Genomic DNA, 14,289 nt, shown 5'->3' with positions numbered 1-14,289 from the left:
GAATAAATTAGCTCGACATCTCTTTCCTTAACAAAATCCTCTGTTCTGTGTAGCAAAACATATCACGCAGCTCAGTCTAAACGTTTAACAGCAGTGCAGTCGTGTAAAGTTCCCGCTTAAAATAGATATAAGAAATCAATATCCGACCTTTACATACGACATAGAAAGTACTGGCAATACTCATCAGGGATAAGTTGTTTTTTTTGATACTGATGAAGTCGAAACTTACCAGGTTTGACCGATCACAGCCGCGTCATCATGATTAAGCACGTCTTTTTAGAAACGTTTTCACCCTGTGTCATAGCGTATTTCAAATCAATAACCAACGATATTCACCTCCTCACGATAAAACTAAGTGACTTGTTTTCATGGTTTTAAATTTCAGCTACAGCGCTAAAATGAGTAAGAACCACAAATGTCTGTGAATGGTTCGCATTTGTTTGGAAATGGAGAGAAGAGAGAAAACGCGTTTATTGCAACTGTTGATTAAACTTGGAAGGCTGCACTCTAAAAACCTTGTTTTCAGAAACAAACCTTATAACTTTCAGGTTTTCCCAAGTTCTTAAGAAATAATGCATAATTTCGACATCATTACACAGTGGCCGATATCTTCGCAAGTGACGAAAGCTATAACAGCTTTTATACAAACCCAAATTCAGGCTACTCGACCATTTTTATGCGCAGTGAGTAATCGCTAAAGCAATGCGCGAGAAGAGAAAGGCCACATTTCTTTTTATTTTTAAAGAAACCTTAATCAATGGTCTTGTGCGTGATTGCAATCCAGCCAACGACCTCGTACAGTAACTTAACGCCAATGGCGAAACGTGCGGCTATGACCAATACAGCTTGGACTGAAACGAATGTTACTTTGCTATCGTCACAGATTAGTTTTATGGTTGTTGTGAAGAGATGTTGTTTATAGCCGAAGAGAGAGTTGGTATTATAGGTAGACTTTAACATAAATAGATAGTAGCTTCATTTTGTGTAGTTCTGAACTGCTCTATAGGGTGTCTCAGTTGAAAAAACGTTCAGTGTAGAAAGGTGGTTAGTAATGTTAGCAATGTTAGTAATGTTAGCAATCGTTAGTAGGTGACGTTGTCCGTTGTTAGCATGTAAAAGATATGCATAAAGGCTATCGCTATTTTACCGAAATAATTGTACGCTCGAAGCTATTTTTACAGTTTCTTTTTAGTCTTACTTGAATGTTGTAACATAGATATCTAACTTACATTTTCCTTCTATTTTAAGCTGAACTTTATTTAAACCCTAAACAGCTAGTATCAACATTTTATATAAACCCTTTCTCTACCTGAACGCCTATCTGTAACAACGAGCTGCGTGACGTACTTACCTTGAAATACTCATTTTCATACATAAAAAGTTGTTTTTGGTGATTTGGAGTTGATTTGCCTTTACAGACGTACAGTAGAAGATAATTTTACGCTAATTGTGAACGTGGGTTTATGTTTGCTTTAACTTTCAATTTATGGCAAATAGAAATTTGTGAAAATCGCTTCAAAAGTAAAATTTTTTCGCTGAAATAGTGCCAGCTCATAACTTTGTGCATTTCCTTCCGATACTTTTACTTCAAACTAAGATTGACGTTAGCGTTTCTGTCACTTTTCACACATATTCCATTTGAAGTGAAGCTATATAAGGTGTACACATAAGTTGTACAGCTGTTAGTTTTGCTATGCGTGGCATTTAAATGTATATTCAAAAACCGATTTTTTGTTCACTTTATTAATTTCAGTAAATAAGCATGTCTTTGCGCTGTTAGTAGCATTAGCCTATATATCTACCATAGGTGAAATTTGTAACTTGTCTTTTAAATTTGTTAAGATTTTTCGATGATCCTGTAACCAGTACTAATCAAATAAGAAATGAAGATGCTACTGATTTTAGTTATAGCATGCCTGTTTCAAGCCATTTTGAGCCAAAATGATTATGATGGAAACGTTTGCCAATGTACAGCACAAAACCCGTCATGCAATTATTTTTGTCCATGTAAAGATACGCCAAATTGGTATTGCGACACACAGGAACAGTTGTGTAAGTATCTAGCAAAAAGCATGCGTAATATCACACTGGTTCGACCATGCCTTGCCTTCTCAATGAGCAACATATCATGATTAATTGCGTAATGTATAAATTTTATGTTATCAGATAGGAAGGTGCTTTGGTATGTTCATGTACTCAATATGCATATATTACTAATTTGGCTATGCTTGTTGTACATCTGCTGTACTTGCCCACCAATGACCTGGGTACTTCACATGGTAATGTTTATAGCGTTAGTTAAATTCACAATAAAACATGATTCATTTTGGTTTTTTGTGCCTCTAGCTTTGAACCTCCAACCCTGCCGTTTTAATGCTGTATATCATGCACTTGACTAGCGTGGGGCAACGAAAGAGGCGAATAGTTTTTTGATGAAGCTTCTGCAATAACTATATAATCCTATCACTAACACATTTCAAGAGCAAATTCTGAGCGGCAGCCTGTCGCTGGTGGTCTTGTGCATTGTTACGGAAGATTCCGAATTAACTTAAGCTACTAAAACGAGTAATCCTGTAGTCCACACTCTACACAACAGGACGTGTTTATAAGTCGCTTACTAAATCTTCAACAGACTTGTACAAACAAGCAAAGCCTTTAGCCTGCACGATACGATCTGTACTCTGCACTGCACCATCTGCTGTGTCATATTACGGAGTTGGTCCGTAATTCGGTTTATGCGACTTTCTGTAAATGGCCCTAAGCTGTTAGCCAGATCTGTGCTTGAGATGTTAATTTTGCTGTTGCAGGTAACAATACCAAGACGACATTTGACTTTGATAAAACATGTTCAATCGGCAACAATGTATCCGCAATCCAAGGGAGATTTAGTTACCAAATTGTGGACGGACACATAGAATGGTCCCTTCAAAACGGTGTTACCCTTGGTGAAAACTTGCTATCTAGTTACCGCCTTCACTTCTATGAATATACTGACGAAGACGGTTTCGATAAAGCAAGGTAAGTTTGTATATGAATAATAAACAATTATCTACTGTTTTGCGATTGCAAACGACAGACGGTAGAAACGATAAATTTCTAAGTGGGTGATTTATGAAGTATAATCCGATAATAAAATTTTCCTGTCGCTTTTAAAAGCGCATGAGGTTTTATTTTGATGAGCTGTGGTTGATAAGAGGGGTACGTGCTATTACAGATATCATCCGATCGTCGAGTGCATGAACAAACCGCTGGTGATGAGCCGTGGTACCCGCTCAAATTTCGTGGGTAATTGCCCATTGGGCAAATGCCGAGACAGAACAGCTGTGTTTACATCCCATGAATCTTATCCGACCCACTTTTGGCAATTGCATTTCAATAGACATGACTGCACAAGTAAGACATTAAATGTTTACTCATTGCGTGTTTTACTGTACATTATGTTACAGATTTAGCTATTGAAGAAGAGATATGCAAAGAAATAGTCGCCATACTTCTTAATGCTAAATTTTTGAATCTCACTAATACTGAGATCACTGAAATAATTATTATATTAGAAAATATGTAAGTCGTAAATTTTTTCAGTAACGCAAAAGACTAAAGCAAAAAGATTTGAAAACACGATTTTTGTGGTGTTTACACTTTTTTCTTGGTTGACCCTTCCTGAATTGGCACTATATAGCACCTTGTTTTGTCGCAAGTTTATCGCTTCCATCGCTCAAGTTTGTAGTTTTATTTACAATCACAAAAGCTCACATCTAATTAAATGGTACGAATTTTAAAACGTACGACTTTATTCATTGCAGACCAGATATTCAAATGCAGTAATGAGCTCAGCCTTGAAAATTATTTGAAAGCAATTTTGGAAAAGAACGAAGAGTCTTGTTATTTTAATTTCACTCAAGGTGATTTGATAAAGTATGCTATTTTAACTATAAAGTTTCCACTATAGTAACTATACAATAGCTAACATAAGCGCTAAACATTGTATCCAAGTAGGCGTAAAAAACTTTTCACTGTGTTTAGGAATTCATTGGCCTTCATTTGTTTTGCACTGATTTGAGTGTTTTTTCCCTTTTAACAGAGTTTCTATCACAGATGTACGGCCGGTTATATTCATATGTAATTCCCCCGTAGAACGCCTACAAGATTATTTTTAGATGACTTGTGATAACTCTGATAAAGTTACCTCAATTCTGATTACGTCAGTTTGCGGAAACGAATTGAGTAGGATAAGCCAATCGTAGTAACGGGCTAAAACTTTGCCGATAGGATTCACGAAATTTGGATTCACCTGCATGTATTTCGGCGTTAGGCTTGAAGTAAGGTGCCCATGCAGTGATTATACATTGGATTTAGCCCAATATAAATTGAACAAGCTTCGTTTTTGTTGGTTTCTATTCAACAGCAGTGAGTGAGTTCTAACACGATCAGTCGATTACCCGTCGCTCATTCTAATGTTTTTCAATAAAATTTTTTGAACTATATCGTCCCGTATCTTGCGGTCCATGAAGGTTGAAAGCCCCTGATGATGGTTTTAAAGCTTTTCTATCCTCATGTGAACGCAATCGTGTGAGGAAGCTATTCACTATACAATAGTTGCAAAAAGAATATGGCGTAATTTTGCTTCATAAGCAATGAGTTGTACCGGACAGGTTCTGGTATACGGCAACGGTGCCGTAGTCGTAAGGATATATTTTATGTATGGCTGATACTTAGAAAAAGTGATTCAAATTGAGGTCTGTATACGAAAGTTATTCCTCGTAATCGTATAAAATATACAATGGATGACACGTATTAACGGAAAGTAGGCAAATTTGTTCTCGGCCGTTGAAATACAGTCCCAGCCATTATTCAAGGTGAATTATACGTTAAAAATGCAGTTATGCAGAATTGCTTTTGAAACATGCTTAAATGCAAAACGCGTATATCGTCTATTTTATCAGAAGTATTCCTATTGTTTAATTATAAATAATTATGGCTTCGCTTCGCTTTTATCATTTCCAGTTCATGAAAGCCCCAGTTGTTTATCGAATTCAGAGCGGAGGCATGTTTAGGACATTTATAATCACCCTTTAACCTGAACGTATTCTAAAACGATTTTTACTTGCTTTTAGATGAAATTAGAACGTACGACGGAACTCAAAATAACACCGGCTCCTTGCAAGGGTTCTTCAAACGTAACGTTTACAGGCTGTCAAGTGTAACTACTCTAGATTGGTCTACAAACAAAAGTGAAGTTGTAATCGATGGTGCTGCTTGCGATCCTATTCCGTGCATACCAGTTAAAGAAGTCATAGGAAATGGCACCGTCGAAGATTTTTACTCCCATACATTTCCAGGCGATAATCCAGTGTGCATGCCTTGGACTGACCTAGTTAACCCAAACGACACTGGTATCATTTGTATTGAACCTAAAGGTAAGTTTTAGCAAGATCTTTGCAAATCTACACCCCCTAAGTTTAACGCTTAGGAACGTTTCGTGTACTCGCATTCGCTGCATGTTATACTTGATAATAGTTATGCCATATGCACAAAGTATAGCCTACACATGGCATTGAAACATACCTTTACAAATACATGTGTAACAACTGCCCAATTTATGAGTAAGCTTTAATAAACTCAAGTCGTGTTTCTTTTCATAGAAAAAATGAATTGCTGATCTACGTAAACGCAAAATATGGCTAAGCCTTTAAAAAGCAAATGAAGTAGCAATTGATCATACCCAGTTAATATTAATTTATGGCTTGTCTGCGTTTACTGTGGCTGGTTCGCGTAGCAGGACGTAGCGGACAGAGCGTTCAACTGCACACTTTTGCAAGAACTGGCGCAAAGTTATTGCAATGACCGAAAATAGTTTCTTTAGAAAGTATGATGACGATCATGACCTCGACTTGTGAGTGCCAAAGAAAGGGAAACTTTGTTTATACTGATTGCTGCGTTTTACCACCATTTTAAACCGATTGCAAGTCTAAAATAATTTATTTTGGAATTAATTTTCGAACTTGGGCGAGCTTGTATGCGTAATGTCTCACCTTACATACCGTTTTTGGTTCCACAGTCATAAATTTTACTATTTTATCATTATGGTCGCTTATATAAAGGTATTTCGGAGCATTGGAATTGCAAAAAAAAATTTTTATTTTAAATGACGCCACCAACATTTTTAGAGAAGTTTGTAAACACGTAAAAATTTACTGTTGTTTATTTGAAAAAGCACTGATTATGATAATTTTCGCCGCTCTGTAAACTTCATTGAATCCTAGAGCAGACAGTTCATTGCTATAAGTCAAAGTCAAGTCAAAACCCTGTCCCAAAATCCCTTCAATGCATCGTTTATAATATACTTTCCAGTGAATTTCACTTTGTCAATCACTAAGGATATAAGGTTCTTTTGAAGTTGTTAACGTTGTACCGAAACCACTGTTTTCCACTCAACCAGTTTTTAATCCCTTTCTAGTGAACGATTCCTTTGTTCCTGATAATAACCGTTCTGGAAACCTATCGAGCGATGTGAAGTTTGCCGTGATTCTAGGGTCTGCCATTGCTGGTGTGCTTGCTTTAGCACTGGTGATCCTTCTGTTGTGTTTTGGCATCAAACGATTAGAGACAACCAGCAAGAAACACGGCCCGAAGGTAAATGACTGCAAACTTCTATTGAGATTTGTTCCTTTAAATATGAGAGGATTCTTGCGGTATAGTTCTTATTAGTAATTTATTGTGAAAAGCTTCTTCTATTGCAAAGCAAACTTCTATTGAGATTAAAATGACTTAAAAACTGCTTTAACATGTTTATTTTTTTATGCAGTTAGATATATTTGACCAAGGTCGACAAACAATGCAGTTTGCGAGTGACAAAGAAGCACACCCTGACATTTTTGGTAAAAGTCCCGACAGTTTTCAGTAATTCATACGTTAAAGAAATTTGTTTCTTGTGAAAATGATTTAGAAAAAATATTTTTTGTTTGTTATTAACAATATATGCGCTTAAATGAATTAATGTTCATTAAATTAAAGGTAATTAATGTTCATTTCCTGTGTCTTTGGCGTCTTGCAGAAGACCAGATAGCAGCCATCTGCGATCCTGCCCCCCGGAGGCCAACTTCAGCCAACAGCAATGACAAAATGGAATTCTCTGCAAACAACAAAGAAAACGATTTCTTTATCCTAAATGATTTGTCTAAAGCTGGATCTCATTCGGATGTCACTTTATCAAGTATCAGCTTCGTTGTGGAAGATCGCAACGCCAGCGCGAATACGGATCAAACATGCGATGATATTTCGGCTCTTCATCCAGAAGATCATTACGCAGAGAAGTGGGAGAACAAATCGGATCAAGGAGAAGAAGCTCCATCAATCGCACCCGCTTATCTTGAGAAGGGAAGTTTATCATCCGATGAAGAAGAAATCCCTGATCGTTACATGGATAAGGGATGCGTGTCCTCGGAAGACGACGATCTTAGCGTCAATTGTTACTGGGAGAGGAATGAGAAAGACAGCGAGAATGAATCCACGACAGATTTGGACACACCATTGAAAGATTCGGAAGTCATTGATGACGATACATGTTTCGTTCGTAAACATCTGACTGACGATTTTCACCTGAAACAAACATCCCGGGTGATAGTCGAAGAACATCCTCCTCATCAAAAATTTTCGCGTATTGATCATCCTTGGAGTATTAGGACGAATAATAATTACGAGGTAACATTTGCTGAATAGATTTCGTGTATGAATGTGTTACGCACTTTGTTCCTCACGTAATGTGTGGTTGCTTAGCATCGTGTTTTCCTTTGAAGCGTTTTTACCAATTAGCACCCTTTGCGTGTTTGTACTTTACTATTTTAATCACATGATTTGGCACCCTCGTTAAATGTAAATCTGGTGCGCTTTTTGTAGAGGGCAGAGAGGGTTTTAGTCGGTGTCTGGCTGCGAACAATTAAATGTTGCTTTTCAAAGATCATCGGTTTGTTTTATGAACGTGATAACGCTACACAGTCCATAGTTACTCACAGTTAAAGGTGTTGCGGTTCACCGTAAACGTGAAATAAAGCCTGGCTACATGAACGAGAAAATCTTTGTTACCAATGCGACCCAATCTTTTGAGACAGTTCGCATTGAATGTTGTAGGTATTCTGGGAACCAATAGATTTGTGGCCGTGTTCGAAACACATGTTACGTTTGTATTTTACGAAACATTAAAACAAATATCACATGTTTCTTTCATCAGTCATCTTTAAACAGAAATTAATCGCGTGTTCTAAAATCGTGACTGGATTAGTATGAACAAGTAAGCTGCAATTGTTATATTGTTTGAGAAATTGTTATGAAGGCGTCGTTTTCAGTATCACCACGCTTCCTCGTGCATTAGTTATTTATTTGACCGTATTTATTTATCTAACGAATTCCGGAAGAAAATATTAGAAATTATCGGGTGTGCAATATAATGATTATTTATCGATATTTGAATTTTTCTGTCGTGACGTAGTTTACGGTTGATTTTAAATATTATTTGTCAGACTGCCGAAATTGTTATATTGTTAATAATTGTAAATATCTATATTGTTTACAGTTTAATGTTTTATTCGAGATAACATCAGTCATATGTTTGGCCTTGCCATGAACAATTAAAACCTTACATGACTAAGCTCAACAAAGTCTCAATTGCGATTTTTGCCAATTCAGCATGTAGGAGTTACAACAGTCGCAGCTATAACGGGCCCAGGACCATTCATCGCTCCTTATTGTTGTTTGTTGCTTGGTTGACAAAAATTAAGACAATGATGAATACTTAACTGGGAAACTCACGTGTAGTAGGTAATACCGAAAGGGAAAAAGGTAATAGTAGAAAAACATTCAAACGGGCGTTCAAGTGATTTAGGTCACGTTAAAGGGAGAATTTCCGTAAGCGAGTTTCTATCAGCAAAACATATAGTATGATATGGGTTAAGTAAACGTTTCATAGTAAGGCGGTTCACTAAAAAGGTTTTCAAAACAGATTTATTGTGTAGACTTATTTTCCACAAGACTCCCAACTCAGATTTATCATTTAGTATTCGATTTGCATTTCAATCAATTTGATTTATGCCTTGATACAAAGTACTCAAAATGTGGCACAAATCAACTTCAGAACACACACTAATGTTCACAAACATTTTACACCTTTGTTCTGATTTGCAATTTTTAATTTCTGTTCTAATTCTATAGCATATACGTAGGCCATTTGTTTACCTCATTGTTTATTATGACGTCAAGTCACAAGCTGGTTCGAGGTAAGCATGACGCACATAAAAATTAACGCCTATGGCCGCAGGAAGGCATTTTACATTAGACTTCAAAACCTCTTACAGATAATCCCATAAATAGTAAGCAATAACGTTTGTAGATAGGATTTTATTGGAAGATTACACCTTCAATACGATCATTTTCTGTCCACAAAGTGGTAAGTATTCGTACCGTAATCTCATATTTAACATACGCACATCGATAGGAAATTACTACAAACAACCTAACACGTAAAATCCAATAAAGGCGAAATTTACCAACAGCAGTATTACGACAAGCACATACTTCTCTCTATTTAGCAGCATTATCATGTTTTTTCATGTAAAAGCCGAAGATTTTGTCATTGATCTAACTTTTCAACAAAGGTGAGTTCGTCCCCGTTTGACCCCCAGTTTCAAATACCACGTCACGGTCCATGACGAAGTCCCGCTTTAGTTTAGGCAATAGACATCTGAGTTTGTTCTTCAGAAGGACGTCGGACGATTTACTTTTATAGTTGATTATGAGACTTCTCTGAAAAGAATACAGTTACACAAAGTACATTGAGATGAAAAGTACTGTGTGGGTCTATGGTAGGTCAACGTCATATTGGTTTTGTCCAGTCACCTGTAACATTTTGTGTAGTTTTTTTGGCAAGTCTTTGTCTTGCTTGGAAACACGTTCTAAAACCACATTAGCTCCAGCAAGCGCAATAAAGATTAACTTTGTTTGTTTGTTTGTCAAAGATTCATAACTCTGCATGGAGAAGATGTTTCATATTATAATACTCAGCGTAACAGGTGCGGCCTCCTTGCGCATTTATACGTAAAAAAGATTAAAGTAGATGAAATAAATGCAAAATTCCCACATATCGAAATATATATTTACCCGTAGAAGTTGAAGACGTGACCAGCTGTCATTAATATAAGCGTCAGTCAGTACCACAATCGTCCTGTGGCATTCCTCAAGTTTTTCAAGCAATGACTCCCAACGGACTAAAAGAAAAACAGAACATGCCTCAAACTGTTACCTAGTGTGCAGCAGGAAATAACAAATTTAAATGAGAATGATCCTTTCAACGGGGCGACGTGTAAACGCCTTGTCCTCTGGCGCATTGTGATTGGTTATGTTCAATAATTGCAGTAAGGAAATTGTTGTAGGAGCCCGTTGAAAAGCAATGGAAAATTTCTCATTGCAAAACGCGCGTGGTGAAACATATTCATATTTCAGGGTGTATTTAAAAACTCGAGAATGAAACCTAATTACAGTAATTAGCCTGTCGCATTCTATTAAAAAATCGTTGTTCGTTGTTGTTATATAGTTTCAGTGTTTAACTATGTTTTCTGAATACTTGTTAATTTTACCAAATCTTCCTGGGTTCGGATTTTATATTTTGTCTGCTTGAGGTTATGTAAAAAAGTGAAGATTACCGTTGTCAGCATCGTTGTTCAAATCGCCGTCGTAAAACGAATAGTTCATTTCTTTCATTAGCTTTTTTATACAGGAAACCACTTTTTCAGTCTTCTTTTTTATGTCGTCGGGCATCTTGTCGGAAATGTGGTACGAAATATAGGCAACATAATGCTTGTCATCTGCACAAGCGAATATGCGATCAAATAACATAACAATCAAAAATATTTTTTAATACCAAGTATCTAATTAAGGTGCTAGTTATATATGCATACAGACAGAGTGATGCAAGTTTGTGTCTTGCCCTTATCATAGCCATAGAAGTGATGTTGAACAAGCAGGAATATTTTGTATCGGTTGCACCACATTAGTACGCAGGTTGCAGCCACGGCGACCATTATAACGGAAACTGCAGCCAGACTTTTTGTCAAATGCTTCAACTCTTTCTGAGGGTCATAAACAAGTGTTATCGTCTTGGCGCTAGTTACGCCTGAATACGTTACATTCAACGTGTAATTTCCTGCATTCTTTCGTTTCATTTCACTGAAAAGAAGCAAAACACAAAGTTTAAATATCTACAGAAATTGCGCAAGCCGTTTTTGGAATAAATGAACGCAGCACACATGGCGTATTGAAAAAACCTGCAGAACTTACGGCAATTCTAAAAGCACATCAAAGATAGTTCCTTTTTCTCGATTTGTTCTCTTTAAAAAGTCCGTGTAAAATCGAAAGCAATTTTTTCCAGTGTCAGAACTTTTCACTCTGCAAAATTTAATTTGATATTAGCGAAATTCGTACATCGTGTTTCTGGTCTTCGAAATTGTGGTCCTGGTGAACAGGCTCAAATTCGAGCAATTTACCAAAATTATAAAAAAACAAATAAAAAATGTGTAGTTATATTGGAACTCGATGCACAAAAATAAGATCGGTTGTTGCCATGGCTCGAGCGGTAAGGAGTCATCGTCGAGTTTGATTAAGTCGTGCAAAGATTTTCCTCAATTTGAGGATAAATTTGCGATATTAATTATTAGGCCAAAATCCAATTCGAAATATTAACCGTACAGTGAGTTTCAACTAACGTACAAGCTGCAACGTCCTTGAGGCGATTCATAATGCAGGCTGTCCTTGGTTAAAGTGACAGCACCCGAGCAAATGACTAAAGAGTTTGAGGTGAGCTGGAACAGAAAACTTCCCGGTAATCAATAATCAGATTTTACTGAAATACTCTGTCTTAATATTTGTTCCATTACCTCTACTTTCCATAACATCATTAACGAGCTCGAACTGGTGATTCTACCAGGGATGTAGACTTTGCAAGCGATTTTTACTTTTTGATCTTGTTGAAAAACAACTTGCTCACCAAAGTTACAATCAACACTCAACATGTCGTCGAGATTGACCCTCCCTGGAGAAAAAGGAAAAAATCTGGTATTGTGGATTTCAGGTATATTTCGAAACCTTTTGTCACAAAATCAAAAAAACGAAACCTTACAAACTTACTTCTTGAGCAAACTGAATAATGCGCTATATAAGCTGTTTGTCCGTTTGAAGTTATCTCGCAAGAATACACGCCGGTATCCGATAAACGAGCTTCTCCTATCTTAGAAATTTCCCAAGAATATCAATGATTTATTACGCGGAAGTTTGTCCGCTATAAGGTAAACTAGCCTTAGCAAACTCAGGTACAGTTGACTACCTTAAACATCAGATGACCATCATCGTCGTACTCTTCATCAAATCGTGAGGAATTAATTTTGGTGGTAGCATTTTGACAAGAATCATTTCGATTAATGGAAACAGTGGCAGCGTTCATTTTTGTAAATCTCCAAACTACTTTGTCGACAATGGAGGGTGGCATTATAGCTCGATTACCGGAACCTGGCGCTACAGTACAATATAAAACTATGACATAAAACAAAAAGTTGGCAAACATCTGCAAAAAGCAGAGAGTATAGGCCTAAATGTCAAAACGAAGTCAAGAAATCACATACGCGGTTTGCACTTAATTGTGAAAGGTTGTCCCACTTCTACCGTGAGGTGAAGGGCGTTTGAATAACGTCGGAGCTCATAATCGACATCTTCGTAACACGACCGAGTTGGCAGCATCCTTAACTCCAAGTTTATCCTTTTCTTCCAGCATAAACTATGGTTGACAAACTAAAAAAATTTTTAAAAATTTATTTTTCAGCTGACTCCCAAAGATTTTCATTTACTTTAGAATATATAGTTGTTCTTACCTGGACCAATAAAAACGATGACATTAAGGGAAATTGTTCAGAAAGTATGACGTCCTCAGACGCCAAGTTAACTTTTGTAAAGTTACCATCATTTATGTAATAGCACTAAAAGCAATATAAAAGTCAAAGCTTTTGTTTGTTGCCGATAAAGAGGTTTTTGTCTTTATTGTTGATTCTGCTTTTACCCATTCTCTTTCGCTAATCTATAACCTATTTAGAATTTCGTAGAAACTATGAACCAAATAGCTTAATGTTGTAGTTATATTTCGCTCATATGTAGTCATTCAAACCTCGGATGAGTGGATGCTGATATTTCTGGGAAGAAATTTTTCACAATTGAACCTGAATGGCCAGTGCGCATAGACTATGCGTTGTTCTACTGACTTTCCTGTGATATCGGAGCATCTTGCGAAAAAATCTTTTGTGACTGAAATTATTTAAAGCTTGCGCTGTAAAAACCACTATTGCAAGCAAATGGTTCTCAAATTTATTGTTACGAATATTTTGCAAACCGTTTTATCAAAATAACAGCAAGCAACGAAAACAGCTTACCAGAAAAACTGCGAGCCATGCAGGAGGTATAAATTATTGTCAGCCAAACTAAGACTGTTGTGATGTCAATCATTTTCAGTATATGGACAGAACTATAAGTTAACATCAAAGCCGATTTCTAGAACGATTTGATGCCGTGTATCAAGACAATCATTATTAACTAACTAAACTTATTAACTTCGACCTCAATTATTATCTGATGCTATGAAATTTAATTCTTAATTGTTGGAGTGGTAACCAATATTTCATCACTGCCAATAACTCATTTTACTTAGCCTGGACAGAAATTTAATGTAACCTATTTCATATCCTATATCTTCTTCTCTTTAAATAAAACGAATTTTGCAAAATGTCATTCCCTTTGCAAAACATGCTGAGGCCTCCCCCCTTATAAACTGGTTCTTAATTTAAAATAAAATTTAATTTATTAAACCCGAAATCCGATGTTCTATCCGCAATCAAATGTTCTGCGGTTTTCAACGCTTAAAATACCTGCAGCAGGCTCATAATTATTTCAGGAATACCCGAGAGCGGAATTTCCTCATGCCCACGCTAAACCAGCGTTCCTGATGACGTCACTTTACATGCAGAAATAGAAAAGAATCTCTCGCTACTGACTATAACCACACATATAGTATGGACAGTGATAAGTTACAAGGTTTTTGTGTCCTGGGACTAGTTAGATAACTTGAAACATCCTTCGGACTATACGAAAGTATTAAGTATATCCTTTAACTATGCTTTTAAAACATATCCGAAGTAGGCTTAAATATGTTAACGTTGGACCTGATCCTAGATTAATTGTAATTAACATAAACGCAGTCGATAT

The 14,289-nt window shown here is 36.6% G+C and overlaps 2 protein-coding genes across 4 annotated transcripts; one reads left to right on the top strand and one right to left on the bottom strand.

The window, feature by feature from the left end:
• Nucleotides 1–925: 925 nt before the first annotated feature.
• Nucleotides 926–8,654, top strand: LOC143461594 (uncharacterized). Its single transcript, XM_076959363.1, has 8 exons — nucleotides 926–2,052; nucleotides 2,808–3,018; nucleotides 3,215–3,393; nucleotides 3,804–3,902; nucleotides 5,115–5,417; nucleotides 6,458–6,633; nucleotides 6,806–6,878; nucleotides 7,055–8,654. Exons 1-8 carry the CDS (start codon nucleotides 1,884–1,886, stop codon nucleotides 7,717–7,719), a joined length of 1,875 nt encoding a protein of 624 aa, XP_076815478.1. The 5' UTR covers nucleotides 926–1,883; the 3' UTR covers nucleotides 7,720–8,654.
• A 634-nt stretch (nucleotides 8,655–9,288) lies between these two features.
• LOC143458869 (uncharacterized) lies at nucleotides 9,289–14,157 on the bottom strand. Of its 3 annotated transcripts, none has more exons than XM_076955793.1 (14): nucleotides 13,461–14,157; nucleotides 13,199–13,335; nucleotides 12,909–13,013; nucleotides 12,663–12,828; nucleotides 12,368–12,555; nucleotides 12,172–12,271; nucleotides 11,922–12,076; nucleotides 11,755–11,846; nucleotides 11,326–11,433; nucleotides 10,976–11,214; nucleotides 10,692–10,853; nucleotides 10,150–10,256; nucleotides 9,889–10,017; nucleotides 9,289–9,795 (listed from the first exon to the last, which is right to left on the bottom strand). In XM_076955793.1, the coding sequence occupies exons 1-14, from the start codon at nucleotides 13,564–13,566 to the stop codon at nucleotides 9,631–9,633; spliced, it is 1,959 nt and encodes a 652-aa protein (XP_076811908.1). In that variant the 5' UTR covers nucleotides 13,567–14,157; the 3' UTR covers nucleotides 9,289–9,630. The 3 variants fall into 3 exon arrangements, with proteins under 3 accessions (XP_076811908.1, XP_076812059.1, XP_076811978.1); XM_076955863.1 differs by having other exon boundaries at nucleotides 9,630–9,790; XM_076955944.1 differs by lacking the exons at nucleotides 12,172–12,271; nucleotides 12,368–12,555.
• Nucleotides 14,158–14,289: the final 132 nt, after the last annotated feature.

Source organism: Clavelina lepadiformis, chromosome 1 (genome assembly GCF_947623445.1).
Source record: "Clavelina lepadiformis chromosome 1, kaClaLepa1.1, whole genome shotgun sequence".
In the NCBI taxonomy this organism is placed as follows: domain Eukaryota; kingdom Metazoa; phylum Chordata; class Ascidiacea; order Aplousobranchia; family Clavelinidae; genus Clavelina; species Clavelina lepadiformis.
The sequence above is the reverse complement of the archived record's forward strand: the minus strand, read 5'-3'. Positions and strand labels throughout refer to the sequence as shown.